General features: G+C 39.9%; 1 protein-coding gene and 1 long non-coding RNA gene across 5 annotated transcripts in view; one reads left to right on the top strand and one right to left on the bottom strand.

The window, feature by feature from the left end:
* Nucleotides 1-3,749: 3,749 nt before the first annotated feature.
* The window catches only part of LOC150106656 (vascular endothelial growth factor receptor 1-like), a 672,835-nt gene continuing 659,793 nt past the window's right edge, over nucleotides 3,750-16,791 (bottom strand). For all 4 annotated transcript variants that reach the window (XM_090392613.1, XM_090392614.1, XM_090392616.1 and 1 more), the window contains one exon: nucleotides 3,750-4,534. In XM_090392613.1, coding sequence (XP_090248739.1) covers nucleotides 4,016-4,534 — 519 coding nt within the window. In that variant the 3' untranslated portion in view covers nucleotides 3,750-4,015. The remainder of the gene's footprint in view (nucleotides 4,535-16,791) is intronic.
* Nucleotides 10,051-16,791, top strand: part of LOC150106658 (uncharacterized) — a 157,799-nt gene continuing 151,058 nt past the window's right edge. The window contains exon 1 of the long non-coding RNA XR_016548325.1: nucleotides 10,051-10,137. This is a non-coding gene — a long non-coding RNA (uncharacterized LOC150106658). The remainder of the gene's footprint in view (nucleotides 10,138-16,791) is intronic.

Here is a 16,791-nt window from a genome sequence, read left to right as displayed (position 1 = left end):
AGACGAGCTTCATCCCATCGGATACTGTGTTTAGTGTCAATACCATGTTGTGCCAGACCATACTTTTGAGGTTTCATGTATTCAACAAATATTGATGCTCATTAATACTTTTTTCCACAGAACAGCTTGTCTGGCCAAAGTATATCAATTACATTTACAAGGTATCTGATAAATGTTAGCTAAGATAGAAGTGACAGTTGGCAATAGATGAGAAATTTTGTTGATAGGAAAATATGTGGGAATATGGTGATACTTCTACAGAATTTTACCAATAGGTTCAGAGATACCAGAAATATAAGGGATTGGAACACTGCTCTCTGTTGAAGAATCCTGAGGTGTTGGAACATAGGAGTCCATTATCTGCTGAAATTTGTTGTTTTTGACTATTCTCAGTAGCATAGGTATAGTAATACTGCAAGTCATGGAAGAACTGCTTTTCTATGATGTTGTGAGGCTCAGTTTTGAATGTTTTTGTGCAGATTCATGTTCCAGTTGATGCCTGGAACTCCGCATTCAATGTGTCAGCTGATGAATGATGGTTTTTGTGTATTATCCTTCATAACACCCTATTATTGCATTCGGTGAGTGTGGTGGGTCGCCCACACTGTGGGTTGCAGTTGACTTCCTGCACTTCCATCTCAGTATGGTATCACTGATTGTTAACTTTGGGATGACAAAATTTTTCAACAATTTGCCAAACAGATAGGCCTGCGACATGGCATCCTATCACAACACCTCTTTCAAACTCCACCAGCTACCTTCTCGCAGTCATTTCACCTGGAATGGGTGAGATTTTTGTCACTGTTGTTGGAAGTATTTCCACTTGTTATAAAATTAAAGATGCCAAGAAATTATATTATTGGTTTAATCCTTTATCCAAGTGTGAGAAAACAAAGTTTGCATGTGAAGTATTTTCAGGACTGGACAACTCATATATTATTATTATTATTCCTGATACCTCCAAGGAGTCCGAAGACTCATCACAGGAGGACATCTTCAACTGTCTCTACACCTTACCTCTACTACGAATCAACGCCATCTACCGCCCACCTCCAACACCACCACAACTAGTAATTTTTGTCTGTAAATTGCGTGTGTTCTGAAGGGCCGATTTGTATGTATGCGGGATGAAAAACCCGAGTTTCCGGGAGAAAAAACCCTGCTACCTCCGTATGAGATCGGCTAACTCACCATCGACTGAAATCGACCAGATAAAGATTCCTCCCGTTGCGACGAGAATCGAACTTAGGCCTATTCCAATCGAAGGGCGCAATGTACCGTCGTTCTTCCAATTGCGCTTATATAAAAGCTATGACTTCACATCACTTGCTTTAGTATCCCATAATGCAAAGCACATATCCTTACAGACAGGTATGATGCTATGCATTATGGGAAGGGTCACTACCCAGACCTGTTTCAACCTTTATTGAGGTCTTATCAGTGGAGCTAGTTCTAGAGGTAATACCAAGGTTGAAGTAATGCAGAAGTCATATTTTCATATATGAGTAGCCAACAGGTCCCACACTATTTTATTATTAAAATCCTCTGGATTAGAGATAGTTGTTGGAAGTATTTTCACTTGGTTATACTATAAATCAAAGATGCCAAGAAATTTTATTCTTAGTTAATTCTTTATTGAAGTGAGCAAACAAAGTTTGCACCGTCATATTTTCAGGATTTTGCAACTCGTATACTAATGATTCACATCAAGATACTAAGGCAAGTGATGTGAAGTCATTAGCCTTTATATACAAGTTGTCCAGTCCTAAAAATACTTCAGGTGCAAGCTTTGTTTGCTTACACTTAAATAAAGGATTAAACCAAGAATATTTGCATTCCAATTTTACATAGTTTTTTGTTACAGAAATTTTGACATGAGAATACAAAATTTTCTGTGTTCAACTCCATGCCGAGCAAGATCAGACTTATGAGATTTCTGGTAGCAAATATAGCCAACTTGGTTGGTCGAGCGGTTAGTGTATCCGCTTCCCTTCAAAAAGCTATGGGTTCAAATCCCACCATGGGCATGGATGTTTGTGATTGTCTGTGAAAATACTAGTGGTGGTGGGCAGCAGATGGCGTTGGTGTAGTTGCAGTTCATTGTAGTTGGTAGATTGAGTGGTGGAGACAGAGACTTGTAGAGTAGGTGCCCTCCCCTCGATGAGTCTTTGGACTCCCTGGAGGTGTCACATAAATAATAAATAATAATAAATAATTTCTTGGCATCTTTAATTTATAGCATAATCAAGTGGAAATACTTCCAACAACTATCTCTAATCCAGAGGATTTTAATAATTAAAAAGTACGACACCTGTTGGCTACTCGTATATGAAAATATGACTTCTGCATTACTTCAACCTTGGTATCACTTCTGCGTCTGGCTCCCACTGATGAGACCTCAATGAAGGTTGAAACCAGTCTCAGTAGTGAATCTTCCCATTATGTATAGCTTTGCATTATGGGACTAAGGCACAGTGGCGCACTAAGGATTTAATTTTGGAGGGGTGCCAAGTACTCAAGATTTACTCTTGGGGGGAGGGAACCAAGTTGAGTAGACGATTTGAGAATATACACCCTATGCATTGCATACGACCTATGATTGAGCATCTGCGGTGATCACCAATACAGGACACGATACCCGTGATCTCCAGGTATCGTGTCCGACTCGGGCAAACAAAGTATTACCCGAGCACTACCTCACTATTACCCGAGAACTTGCGTTCACAACAGCTGTGATTCCCAAGAACCAGAGGGTATTCCCACCTTATGTGACTGCTAATTCATAAGTAGTATAGAAATAGAAGACATGACACAGCATAAATTTAAAAAAAAAAAAAAAAAAAATTTAATTAGGAAAAGGTTTTTGGAAAATTTTCTAGTCTTTTTTTCCTTTTCCTTTTTTTTTTTTTTTTGGGCGGGGGACAGGGCCCCTTGCCCCCCCCTCCATGGGTGTGCCAGTGCTAAGGCAAGTGATATGAAGTCATTAGCTTTTACATTAGCTTTTATATACCAGTTGCCCAGTTCTGAAAATACTTCAGGCACAAACTTTGTTTGCTTACACTTGGATAAAGATTAAAACCAAGAATATGATTTCTTGGCATCTTTAATTTATGTTTGTAAACTGACTTGGGAGCATAATATTTCTTCAATTTATACTGGCTACAAACACATGACCTGTTACACGGCACAATGCACCTTGCCCGTGGGGGGGGGGGATGTCTGTTGACTTCTTTCCAAGCAGTGTATAGAGACACTGTCCATATTATACCTTGGTTATTATTATGCTGTTCAGATTATTTCATGTTTACCAATTCAGTCAACCACCATAATAAGGGGAACAATTATCCCTTTGAATCATAACACCAAATATACTCCAATACAGTATAACAATGGTAACATCATGCTGAAACACAATATTAATGGGTACTGTACAAACTAAATGGTCAATTAGACAAGTTTTTGATGACACTTCTGACATAATAAAGTTTACTGGAAACATGTGTTCATGTTTCTAATAAACATAAATAATAAACAATCTAATAAACATGAATAATAAGCATTCTAATAAACATTAAGAATAAGTAATAATTTATTATTATTACAAATATTTTGACCAGAAATTAACTGGCCATCATCATCATCTTGTGATCATGCTAATACACTGATATGATGGCCAGTTAATTTCTGGTTGAAATATTTGCAATAATAAAAATATATATATATATTATTTATTCTTGTGAAAACGTGTGTCTAATAAACTACATGGTTAATTCCCTTTATAAAAACTTGTATGGGACTAGAAGAATAGCATGTTTAGGAGAAAGTTAGCTAGAGCGACCTTTCTTTAGAATAGAATCGATGCTAAGGAGCTCTAATCAGTATTTTTTGGTTGTTTGTCATAGTGAGTAAAAAATGATTGTAATAATGTTTTTCAAAAACAATAAAAACAATAAACAAAAACAATCTATTACACATTATACTGACTTGACCTTGTCAGTAATAACCTTAAGGAAGTTTACATTCTATACTTAATCACATCATTAACAGTGTCCACTAGTAATTCATTTGAGGATGTGTTAATGTTAACATTAAATGCAGAATCCAAAAATACTGAATCATCATCATCATTATCAGCTTTATCACCTGAAGAGTCATTGAGATCTTCTTTGTGATCCATACACAGATAGTCTGAAGATACTTGTTCATTGAAAGCATTATTTAAATTTTCCAGTTTACTCACATTGTCTGTACTGGAAACACTAACAGATTCTAACTGAATCATAGGCACTACTTCCATAGGCACTTTAGGCACTGGACCCTTTCCAACTGGCCTTATACAAGTAACATTATCATAATTTTGAGGATCCCTCCTTGAATATACTACTTCACTAGGGGCAATAATGCATACACTTGAGATATCTGTACTATTAGTTGTATTTACATAGTTGTTTGGGCCACTTTCTACCATATGGAGGTAATCCTTGAGCAAATCTTCATTCATTATCAAATATGGATTATTTAGTTCAATATAATACTGAAATTAAAATAATATTATTAATAAAAAATATTACACCTCAGCAAAAACTGATGCATTAATTTTCTCCAAATAATAAAATAAATGTATAAAAAAATCACTAACAATTCAAATAAAGACAATTAATTCAAAAATTGAAAGAAAGAACAGTAATATTCATATTTAATTTATAGCTATGTAGGCAAGCAGTATTTACATTTAGAAACTTACAAATTTTTGAAAACGATCAAGAGCATAAAACAGACTCTGCCTAGAAAGCCTGTGGATTTGCATTTTATAACAAAAACTTGAACTCTTTTTGCTTGTAGGTAGCACATGAAGGAAGCAGTGTGATGATTTAGTGTAGGATTTTGTGATAGTCTCACAGGATGTGGTTGTGAACAAAGTATCAATACTGCAGCTGGTTGGTAAGTACGATTATTATTATTATTTTACGGCATCTCCATGGAGTCTGAAGACTCATTATAGTAGACCCAAATTAACCATTATATGCATAAATCCTATCATATCTCTCCTTACATTCATTCACCATTAAGGAGCGCCCCAAAAATTCTATCAGTTTATTCCACTCCCTCACCAATCTCCATGCAAAAAATCTGGTCTCATGCTCTTACTAACCACATTCTTACATAACTTCCATGGATGGTCCCAAGTTCTCTGACTATCTGTCATATATTGAAAAATTTCACTTGTACCTATTTTATAAAACTGCCTTAATATCTTAAAAGTTTCTATCACTCCCCCTCTTTTCCACCTATCAACTAATCTTTGTAACCCACAAACCTTCAACTTATCCTCATAGGGAGTATTCCATAGACTTATTTTGAGGATGTGTTAACCATCTTGTATGAGGATTTGTCACCATCTTGGTCACTTGTCTCTGAATCCTCTCTACCACCTCCTGGTCTCTAAGAAATGCATGTGACCAAATCTGTGTGGAGTTGTCAAGATGTCGCTGAATCACAGCCTTGTAAAGAGGTAATAAACTTCCCTATCTTTACTTGTTAGAGTGGTTTTCAACATCCAAGTAATCTTTGAGCTATTTTATCAACTTTTGCAATATGCCCTCTGAAGTTCAACTCTTTGTCCACCATTATCCCCAAGCCTCATCAATTTCCTGCAATCCAGAAGTGCATAAACTTACATTTTGCAACTATTCTTTGCCCACAATGCCAATTTATTTTAATCAACCTGCACGATATCTATATCACCTTTATCAACTATTGCTCTCCCCAGTTTTGCATCATCAGCAAACAAAAATAAAAAAACCCATATACAGGGTGTTCGGGATAAATTTGACAGTTTCGTAAGGAAAAAGAAAATCTTCTTTGTATCTATTAAATTTAATGAATTGACAAAAAAACATTACAGGCAGAGTTAATTACAATACTATCAACAAGATTTACTCAAAATAACCACCATTAGCATCGATCACAGCTTCAATTCTGCTTCGGAACCTCGAACAAGCTGATGCTACAGTCTCCCTGGGAAGGGCCGCAAAAACTGTTTTAATTTTATCCATTAACTGGGCTTTTGTATTACTGGAAGTGCGATTGGTGTCTTTTTCAACTGCGCCCCATACAAAATAATCCATGGGGTTAAGGTCTGGGGAGTTTGGAGGCCAAACATTTGGACTGGTGAAGTCGTAGAAATTTTCAGACAACCATTTTTGACTTTTCCCAGAGGTGTGGCAAGGGGCCGAATCCTGCTGCCATACATACGGCCTACCATTGGCTACCCTTGTTATCCAGGGCTTGACTACAGTTAGCAACTCCACGAACAAAGCCCGAATTCCAATGCCAGGGTTCTTCAACACCTGTTCCTGCAGATTTGCGAGGAATTCTGCTGTACGAACGCAATCAGATCGTCTGCTAGGGATCTTTCTTCTTGCTACATCCTCGTAGTCACCATTGCAAGTCTCTAGTTCATGCCTGATTGTTTTTACTGTATTCAGGGAGCATTGGGCAGCAGTCGTAATATCCTTATTTTGATGGCGGGCACGAATCATCATGATACAAGTTATTCTCTTCCATGATTCAGGTGGGTTCCAGCTATCCATCCTTTCTGACATCTTGTATATGAATGAAGAAGGGTCCAAACTTTTAAATGAAGAGAAGTGTGTGTTAATACATGTAACTTATGGAAAAATATAATTAATTATAAATATGTCAAATTTATCCCGAACACCCTGTAATTGGATTCATAATGGACAAAGGAGTGGCATTGTAGTTACAATAGTAATAAGTGCAAGGTGTTGTATTTTGGAGTGCAGAAATATAAGGCTGTGTACTATATTGATGGTGATGTACTGCAAGAAGTGGATGAGATTCGAGATTTGGGAGATGGTTGCCATCAAACTGAAGTTTAGAGGACATATTGCAAGTGTTGCAAAGACTGCACATCATAGTGCCACTATGATAAGAAGGTGGTTGTGCCAATGTATAAAGCACTGGTCAGACCACACTTGGACTTTTGTTCTCAGATCTGGTAACTGGTTTTCAATGTGATGTAGAAACATTGGAGAGAGAGTCCAGAGAAGAGTGACTAAGACAATATCAGGACTCTGGATGCTGGCTATGGAGAGAGGTTGAAGAAATGTAGATTGCAGAGTTTGGTGAATAGGAGGAAAGGAGGTGTGATATGATAGAAACGTTTATGGTTAGTGAGGGGATTTTATTGAATCAATTCAGAAGGGATTATAAAAAGTGTAGAAGGCGAGAGGGGAAGAACCAGAGGCCATCTCAGGAAGTTGTATAAGAAAGTGGTGAAGAGGCGTGTGAGGAGTAGATTTTTTACATGGAGAACTATCAATGAATGGAATGCATTACCAGAATATGTTGTTAATGCAGGGAATGTTAAGAATTTTAAGATTCAGAATGATGGATTTGTTGTCGTTTGAATGAACCTCCCACAACGAGTCTGCCGACTCCATGGAAGGTGTAATAGCAATAATACATTAAATTTTATATTTACTAAGTACAAAATATTGAGAACATTCATTTTTGATAAATGACCATTATTATTGTTTCTCACTACTGTACTGCATCTTATTTTTGTTTGCTGTGGTGACATTTCTGCTATTTTCATTGAAGCTTATCTGAGGAAGACGTTAAATGGCAAAACACCTTCTACCTACAAAAAGAAGCTACAGCCATGGGCTCAACGTTACCCCCCCCCCCCAATTGTAACTTTCATACAGAAGCTTTTGAGCAATGTGCTCTGGATTCCTCTACTTTAAAACCCAAAGTCCGGCTTAGATACATTGACGATGTTTTCGCCATCTAGTTCCATGGCTGTCAGACATTAGACACTTTTCTCAGCCACCTAAACAAACAACACAAATGCATACAATTCACAATTGAGATTGAAAGTCAGGACACATCTAGATACACTTGTTACACATCTTCCTTCTGGCAGTTTTTCCTTCACTATTTACCGTAAGCCTACACATACTAGCCAATATACACACCACCCAACACAAAAACTAGGTGTCATTAACACACTAAAAAAGAGCTTTGAAGATTTGCTCAAATGAACAAGCACTTAAAGATGAATTAAAAGTTACCAGCAATACTTTCCTGAAAAATGGCTACAGCCAAAATACTATCAACAAAATTCTTCACAAGACTTGACTTAAAAACAAAAATAAACTAGACTACAATAAAACTGTAACCATTCCATATATTAAAGGGATATCAGATAAAATAAACAGAATACAACCTTAAAGCCACCTTTAAACTTCCTGCAAAATTAAAGAACTTACTGAACTCATCCAAGGATCCACTTCCTCCACTGGTCCACCCTGGAGTATACCGTATTCATTGCACCTGTTTCACCTATACAGGTGAAACAGGATGCACAATTCATATCCAAAAAAAGAACATGAATGACACATTAAATTTAATGACTATGGTAAATCAAGCCTTTCTGATGATGCCCTGAATACTCTACATAGAATTGCTTGGAAAGGCACCTGTTGTTTACATCACACTAAATTTATGTGCACACGTGGTGTGCACATAAATTTAAGGAAGCCTGTGAAATTCTTATCAACCACCCTAATCTTAACAATAATGATGGTCTAAAAATCCCAAGAATATGTAAGGCACATATTCTGCCAACATAACTTTTCTGCCTAAGAGATGATTATTAATAGGACTGTAGGTAATCCAGGATCTTAATTTTAATATAACAACTCTCATGTTAATTTAGGAGACACCACTTTTGCTGTAATAAGACTATCTACATGAAATTGTTCTCTGATGATGTTATAAACAGAATATAGCTTTCATGTAGTTATTTTATTTTTTTTATTTTATTCATTTATTTTTATTTTTTCTCACTAGCAGTGAGGCTAGTAGAATAACCATTGATCAATTCATTATCTCTTTGGCATATTGTGTGAAATGTAATATAACTTGTCTCTGTGTGTGTGTGTGTGTGTGTGTGTGTGTGTGTGTGTGTGTGTGTGTGTGTGTGTGTGTGTGTATATATGTGTGTGTGTGTGTGTACTCCAGATGATGACCTTAATATGAAAGTTGAAATGGCGGGAAATTAAAGTAATTTTTTCTAAACATGGTTTTAGTCTCCATAATTTTTCTGAAATGAATGCTGATCATCGTGCTGTAAAAATAATCATAATTAAAATTCTGAATACTTTTACGAATTGTTTATGTTAAAATGTTTATTAGTTTTGTTTTCATAACATGCATTGTCCGCACTTGCGATGTGCCCGTTATGGAAATTGTTTTGTCAAAAGTGATATGTAAAGAAGTCAAAAAACTTACCAGATTTGATATTTGTATTACTTAAAAGAATTTTTATTGTAATTTAAAATTATCAAAGATCGTGTTTTATGAAGAGATCCTCTTGTCGCTAATGGAGACAACGTGTCAGCCATTATTTATACCTAGCTTCTTGCTTACCAGTTTCATGGAGTGCGCATGCTCGCCGAGAAGTTTGATGAGTGATTGACAGCTGACAAGAAAGTGTTCAGTATCTGAGTATATTGGGCCTGGCTCCCACTGAAGAGACCTCAATAAAGGTAGAAACTAGTCTGGGTAGTGGCCCTTCCCTTAATGCATAACATTAGACATATCCGCAAGGAGATGTGTTTTGCATTATAGGAAGTACTGAGACAGGAGTGTTGGTAGCTTGCTCCACCTTTGCAACGAGTTGCCCTGGTGTTGTACCACCTTACCCCAGTCCTGAAGATACTTTCAGGCGCCAACTTTGTTTGCTCACACTTGGATAAAGGATTAAACTAAACTTATTATACTCTAACCAAGTGAAAAATAAACTTTCAACATCTTTCTCTAAATCCAGAGTAATTTATTAAAAAAGGGTGGCACACCATTTGGCAACTCCTATAGGTAGAGATGACCTGCGAATGCTTCTGCCTGGTATCTCAGCTTGGGCCTGGCTCCCACTGAAGAGACCTCAATATCGACATCGGCAGAACGCAGCGGATTCCAGAGACAGTTCCCGAGGACCCCCGAGAAAGCTCCGGCCAAAGGCAGACGTCTACCTCTCAAGAAGATCCAGTTTCAACGGCCCGAAAAGAGAGCTCCATGCTCAGATTCCACAGTAGTACCCCAGCTTTGGTAAGACCTTTTTTTTCTTTTTATTGCCTGTTTTATCCGTCTATTCTGGTATCGCTTTGTTTGCGGCGAGGAACGCCCAACGTTCCTCGATTTTGCCCTCCCTTACATCCCCTTTCTACACCCAGTAGTCAGGAATTTCGGTAACCATATCGCATTTTTTGCCTAGAACTAGAACGCTCGGTATCGAGCTCACAAAGCCCGTAGATCAGCGGGCGTTAGCGAGAGCTCTAATCGAAACAGTAGGGGCTGAAAATATATACGGTTTTATACCTTATGGGAACAATAGATTCCAAATAGTGGTCAAAAGCGAACAAACAAAAAAGAAATTATTAGAGGGTTTCATTTGTTGTGGGCAAACAATCAGACCGATTCTAGTAGGGAGCCTATGCAAAACGCTAAAAATAACCAGGTTTCCACTAGAATACCTAGAGAATGAACCTGAAGTCAAGAAATTCTTCAGTCAATGGGGGGAAATCCATGAGATTAAAGCACTTGAGCACGCCGACTATAAAGGATGGAAAACAGGAGACGTTGAAATCCAGATTGACATGAAAAAAGAAGTCCCCAATTTTGTTTTTTTGGGGGGAACGAGGGTAATGGTGAACTACCCAGGTGTGAAAAAAAGGTGCTTTAGATGTAATTCGGAGGAACACCTTGGGGCAGATTGCCCTCGAATACAATGCAGAAATTGCAAATCGTCAAAGCATAAAATAGAAAGCTGTACAGAACCCTGTATTAAGTGTGGGGCTCTGACCCACAAATTGGACACATGTCCGAAGAAGACACACTCAGAAGCAACAGGAGGGACCATAACACCGATTAGGGCAACGCCCATCGGGAACCCTGAGAAAATATCAAGGAGCGATTTTCCGGAGCTCGGCCAACAGGCTGAAAAGGAAACAGCAACGGAAACGAAAACCCCAAAGATACCCAAGGCAAGCCGCCACACACAGAACATCACCAGCATCAATGTGGCAAACCATGAAGCTTGCAGGAAAGAGGAAGAGGTCACACCCAGCGCCCCAACAAAGCGCGCAAGAGAAACGGAATCACAGGAAAAGAAAAAAGCGAAACAAAGCAGCATGATGTCATCGGAGGACGAAACAGAGACCACAGGTCAACGTCGAACAATAGGCGCAAAGCCCCTCGACAATGACGTTACAATGTTAGAGAGCCTACCCCCAGTAATGGATCAATTGGCACAACCCCAAGTCCACGAAATGGACTCTGACGAAGACAGGGACTCTACAGACAGGCTCGTCATTGTCTCGGATGCTCAAAGTGCAACCAGCTCCGACGAGGAACCAGAACCGGCCTTCATAAAACAAACACCAGATAACGTCCCCCCCTCATTCTAACACCACCATGGAAGTTAAAATCGCAACTTTAAACACTAACGGACTACGCAACCCCTTTGCGCAAAGCGCTGTCTGGAGGCTAATGTTAACACACAAAATTAATATCCTCCTGATACAAGAAACCCATTTCTATAAGCACTGGGACGTGGAGAACTTCTCGAGAAGCTATCCGGTCACCAGTTACTGGTGCTTCGGGGACGCTCACTCGCGAGGGATGGGGATACTAATTCGCCCCCAATTGCGGGGGGTTCTTCAACGTCCAAAAAGACGCCACAGGACGCCTAGTAACGGTGGACTGGAAGTACGGTGGCCGTACCATCCGACTGGCTGCAGTTTACGCCCCGAACAATCCATACCACAGAACTGGTCTCTTCTCTGCCCTTGAAAACTATCTCCTGGGAGCAGAACACCTAATAGTTGCAGGAGACTGGAACTGTGTGGAAGACACACGTCTAGACAAAATCGGTGGGAATCCAAACAACGGAACTGGCGGCATTGATGCTTTAAAACGATGCTGTATTAATTTTGATCTCGTCGATATCTGGAGGCGGAATAACCCCTCCAAAGTAGAAACTACGTGGTGCCGCGGCCAGATAGCGACAAGACTAGACAGGATGTATGTGTCCCAAAACTTGGAACAATATGTTCAGAGGATACGTCACACTGCAGTGCACAACATGACAACCGACCACAAAATGGTCATACTCAAAATCACGCTCCCAGAGGTTATGGAAACAGCCAGAGGGCCTTGGAGGCTTCCTCCCGCCTTTCCCAGTCTTTTTAGCGACCAGCTACAGAACCTCTGTGAGAGATGGACAAACACCAACTGGGACTGGGAAAACTGGCTGAGCTTCAAGTGGCAGGCTAGGGAACTGTTCCAAAAATGCGGGCGCGAAAGGGCCTTCCAACAACGCAAACGGCTGAGGGATCTCTACAGGGAACTCGGCTGGTACCGGACAAACGAACGGAGCGGAGTTCCCTGCGGACATCTTATCAGGCAAGTAGAAATAGAGCTGCAGCAAGAGCGGCAGAGTAGAGTCGAAGACCTCGATTTTCGAACGAGACTCTATCTCAGAAATTTGGAAACACCTTCCGCCGCATTCTACAACCAACAACGGGTGGCGGCTAATGATGAGAAAACGATTCACCAGATCGAGGAGAAGGGCCAGATTTTATGCTCAACCAACGAAATACTCCGTCACTTTCATCAGCAGTATATCAGTATCTTCTCTGACCGGCAGGGCACGGATGACTTCAGTGAGTGGGACGCAACACGTTTTCCCGATCATCTTAGTGCCCTGCAGGACAGGCCGATAACTGCAGCCGAATTAAAGGCCACGTGCAGAATGATGAAAACAAAGAAGACCCCAGGGCCAGACGGACTGGGGATAGAATTCTATAGATCTATCTGGGAATTTGCATTGGCAGCGTTAATAAACATCTTTAATGAATTCCTCACTTCGGGAAACATCCCCGAGGAATTTGTTAAGAGCCACACCATCTTTATCCCCAAGAAAGACCGAGATCGGACTTTGTTGAATAACTGGCGTCCAATCTCCCTAACCAACGTAGACTACAAGATTTTTGCAAAAATTATCTGCACGTGCCTTAAGGGCGGTATCGAAAAAATAATAACAAGCTCACAGGTCTACGGGATCCCTGGTAGATCTATGGAATTCAATCTCTTTTTGTTAAGAGACTTGATCAAACTGGCCAAAGAGAAAAAATACCCCCTGGCACTTCTCTCCACCGACCTGGAGAAAGCGTTTGACAGTAGTGGCTACACTCAGAGACTCTGAGTCCGTCTATATCTATCTGCACATGCTGCAAAAATTCAGCATAGTCAGTGGTCTTCGCGTTAACGCACAAAAAACCAAAATCAAAAGTTTAGAAATTTCCATAGCACTGGACTTCCCTACGGTTTAACGCTACAGACACAGCCCCTAACTATACTAGGCGTGCCCTTTTCAGACACCCTAGCACTACCAATCCAAAAATTGCAGGAGACAAGCAGGGAAAGGATAAGGCTGTTCAAAACAACCTTCTTCTCCTTTTATGGCAGAGCGACAGTAATAAAAACAATCGTCACCCCAATGCTGATGCACACTGTCAATATCACAGGCATCACACTAGCACAAGAAAATAAGTTATCAAAAGAACTCCTCGATTTCTTCTGGAATGGGAGAAAACGCGAAGTAAAGAAAGAATACCTACAACTCAAACAGGAAGAAGGGGGTTATGCTCTGCCCGATCACAAAAGCTTGCTACAAGCAAACACGTTCAAAACCGTACGGAAGGCCTTAAACTCCAACCACATTTCTGGCCTACTAATTAGATATTTTATAGGACTTTTCCTCCCCCTCTTTGGGATCACGGACTATGCTGGACCCTGCGCAAGGGGGGTGCCCAAGTGGTACCGTACAGTAGTGAAATCGATCACAACACTCAGAGACAGAGGAATAGCAATCCTCACACACAAACCCAAAGCAGTATACTGGGATTTCTTCCAACTTTCCAGGCGTGATACACCCAATCTTAGTACAAATAATGAAATTCTCTTCAGAAACATCAAAAATAGCTGGGGACAGCCTTTTCATCGGCCACCAGTCCACCTTTCAATAGCCTACGGGCGGCTCCCGGTGAAACAGGTGAAATCCCGCTATGTACCTAACCCGTGCGACCCATTCTGCGATGTCTGCCGGGACGTGGAAACGGTGGACCACTTCTTTTATTTTTGCCCACCAGCCCAACGCATCTGGTGGAGACTCAGCACAGCATTGGGAATCCCCATGCTGACAGTAGAAGAGGTCGTACGACTACAATTCCCGCCACCAGTCCAAAAAACCCAAAAGTTCGCTATCTTCCTAATCAATGTACTAAAATATCATATCTGGAAAGTACGGAAAAAATCCCAGGTACGAGACGCAAATTTAATGTATGCAAGAATAAGAAAAGGTTTCTTTTTCTACTTACCCAAATTTCTTGCACAAGAAAGGCACTTACTAGGAGACTTTAAATTTGTGAATCAATACTGCAAACCACCGACAATATGCTTTCTTATACAGGGACGCATCAAGCCCTGTATATCTCTTTAGAACCCAAAAAACCCACCATCCCCCCCCCCACCCCAGGAAAAAGAATAACCACTCTGTCTCCCCTAGCCACAAAGCTTTCGCTGGCACGGTTTCTTTACTCCAAACAAGGGGGGGGGGAGAGCTGAGAACCCGGGCGGCGAAGGCTTACTGCGAGGCGGTGCCGCTCCTCATGAGCGGCATCTCCCGGGCCAGTCTCTTCCCCATTCTAAGTCCCAGTGGTACCAGGTATACAAGTTCCTCAGTAAGTTCCTATTCATTCCTACTTACCGGACCTTAAGTCCTGTTATTTTAGATTTAAAATAAATATTTAAATAAGTCCTATTATTTATATTTTGTCTTTAAAAAAAAAAAAAAAAAAAAAAATTATTTACCTGGAATAAAAATAAGGATATTATATCTAGTAACATAAAAAGAACCTCCATTAATACTGGAGTAAATCATTACTTTAGATAAAATAATATGTGAACTATAGACAAAAGTCTATGTTTAACCTTTTTCTGAACAGGTAAATTGAGATTATATGTTACAGACCAATTAGCCAATAAGGCTAAACAGGTTGACTGAGGCCTCTTTTTACCTCCTACTATCCTACTCTATCTTATATCATACTCCTCTTTTACTGTCTGCTGATCCTCAGCATGCTTTATTCTCCAAAGGCCAATGATGAGAGACATGAACTCCCATTCTACCTCAATAAAGGTCAAAACTAGTCTGGGTAGTGGCCCTTCCCTTAATGCATAACATTAGACACATCCACGAGGAGATGTGTTTTGCATTATAGGAGGTACTGAGACAGGAGTGTTGGTAGCTTGCTCCACCTTTGCAACGAGTTGCCCTGGTGTTGTACCACCTTACCCCAGTCCTGAAGATACTTTCAGGTGCAAACTTTGTTTGCTCACACTTGGATAAAGGATTAAACTAAACTTATTATACTCTAACCAAGTGAAAAATAAACTTTCAACAAAAGTATTTGCTTTAAATTTACAGGAAGTCAGTATGATCTCATTAGATCATACTGATTCAAGATAGTTTATATTTTGGGTTATTTAGCATATTATTTTTAGCATATTATGTATCAACAATAGCAGATGTCATAATTCATTTTGCCAATAAGTTATCACCTAGTTAACCACTATTTAAGGACTGCATTTTACACAGTATACTACAAGGGTTTGTGGCATGTGGTGCTTGACATATTTACTTCCCAGCAGTTAGGAATGTAGTAGGTAAGAAACCAGTGAGTGAATGTCTGCATAAAATGTAGAAAATGGGCATTATGGACTTTGGTGATGGTGTGTCAGGAACAAGTGAATGACAACCGGGGAGACAGGCTGCATGATCAAGATTATGGAAATGAGCATCATATAGAAAGGGAGATAACATTAAGGAGTGTAGTGAATTTAGAAGATGATTGTGATTGAATGGGAATGGTGAATGAGAGTAGGTTGCATGGGGGGGGGGGGGAGAGTGATAGTGCAATGTTTGAAGAATGAGTTCTGAAGCATGAAAAAAGAGATTAGGAGACTGGGAAGTTTAGATGATGTGAAGCGAGCAATCAAGAGTTGGAGTGAGAGAGTCATGAGAAAGATAGAAGAAGTGACAACTGGAGTACAAGGGTAAGAGAGAGAGAGAGAGACTGAGGAAAACAAGATAGTGCAGGAGTTGGGATGGAGAGATGGTAGGAATGCAGCTAGGTGAGAATGCAAGGAGAAAGAGAGAATGAGGGATGCAGGTGAGGAAGGAAAGAAGGAATGAAGCAGTTATAGTGCGATGTATGAAGGTTCAATGACTTTGTGCTTGCCTGCAGGAATGATATACAGTGTGACTATGGCAATTAAGCAAGCAAAAGAATGAATGAGATGATTGTTATGGTAGATATGATTGACCTGAGAGGTAGTGTGAATCAGGTGGCGAGAGATCTGAGGTTAATGCTTAAGGTTGTACAGCAAAAGAATGTGAGAGGAAGGATAGTGAGTGTGTTATCCAGGTATGATAATGCAGAGTTGAGGAGCAATGATAAATGGCATAACAGCGATAGCGAGAGTGTGTCGAAAGAGAGGCTAGCATTATTATTATTATTATTAACATCTGGCCTGGCCTCCATGGAGTCAGAGACTCATTGTGGGAGGTAAACACTATTGCACACAATGCTCATCCAACCAAGCTTAAACTGATTCAATGTGTCTACATTCACAACATGC

The sequence above is a fragment of the Typopeltis vanoorti genome, chromosome 5, assembly GCF_054136105.1.
Source record: "Typopeltis vanoorti isolate ZY-2024b chromosome 5, IOZ_Tvanoo_1.0, whole genome shotgun sequence".
NCBI lineage: Eukaryota > Metazoa > Arthropoda > Arachnida > Uropygi > Thelyphonidae > Typopeltis > Typopeltis vanoorti.
This window is presented reverse-complemented; position numbering and strand designations above follow the sequence as displayed.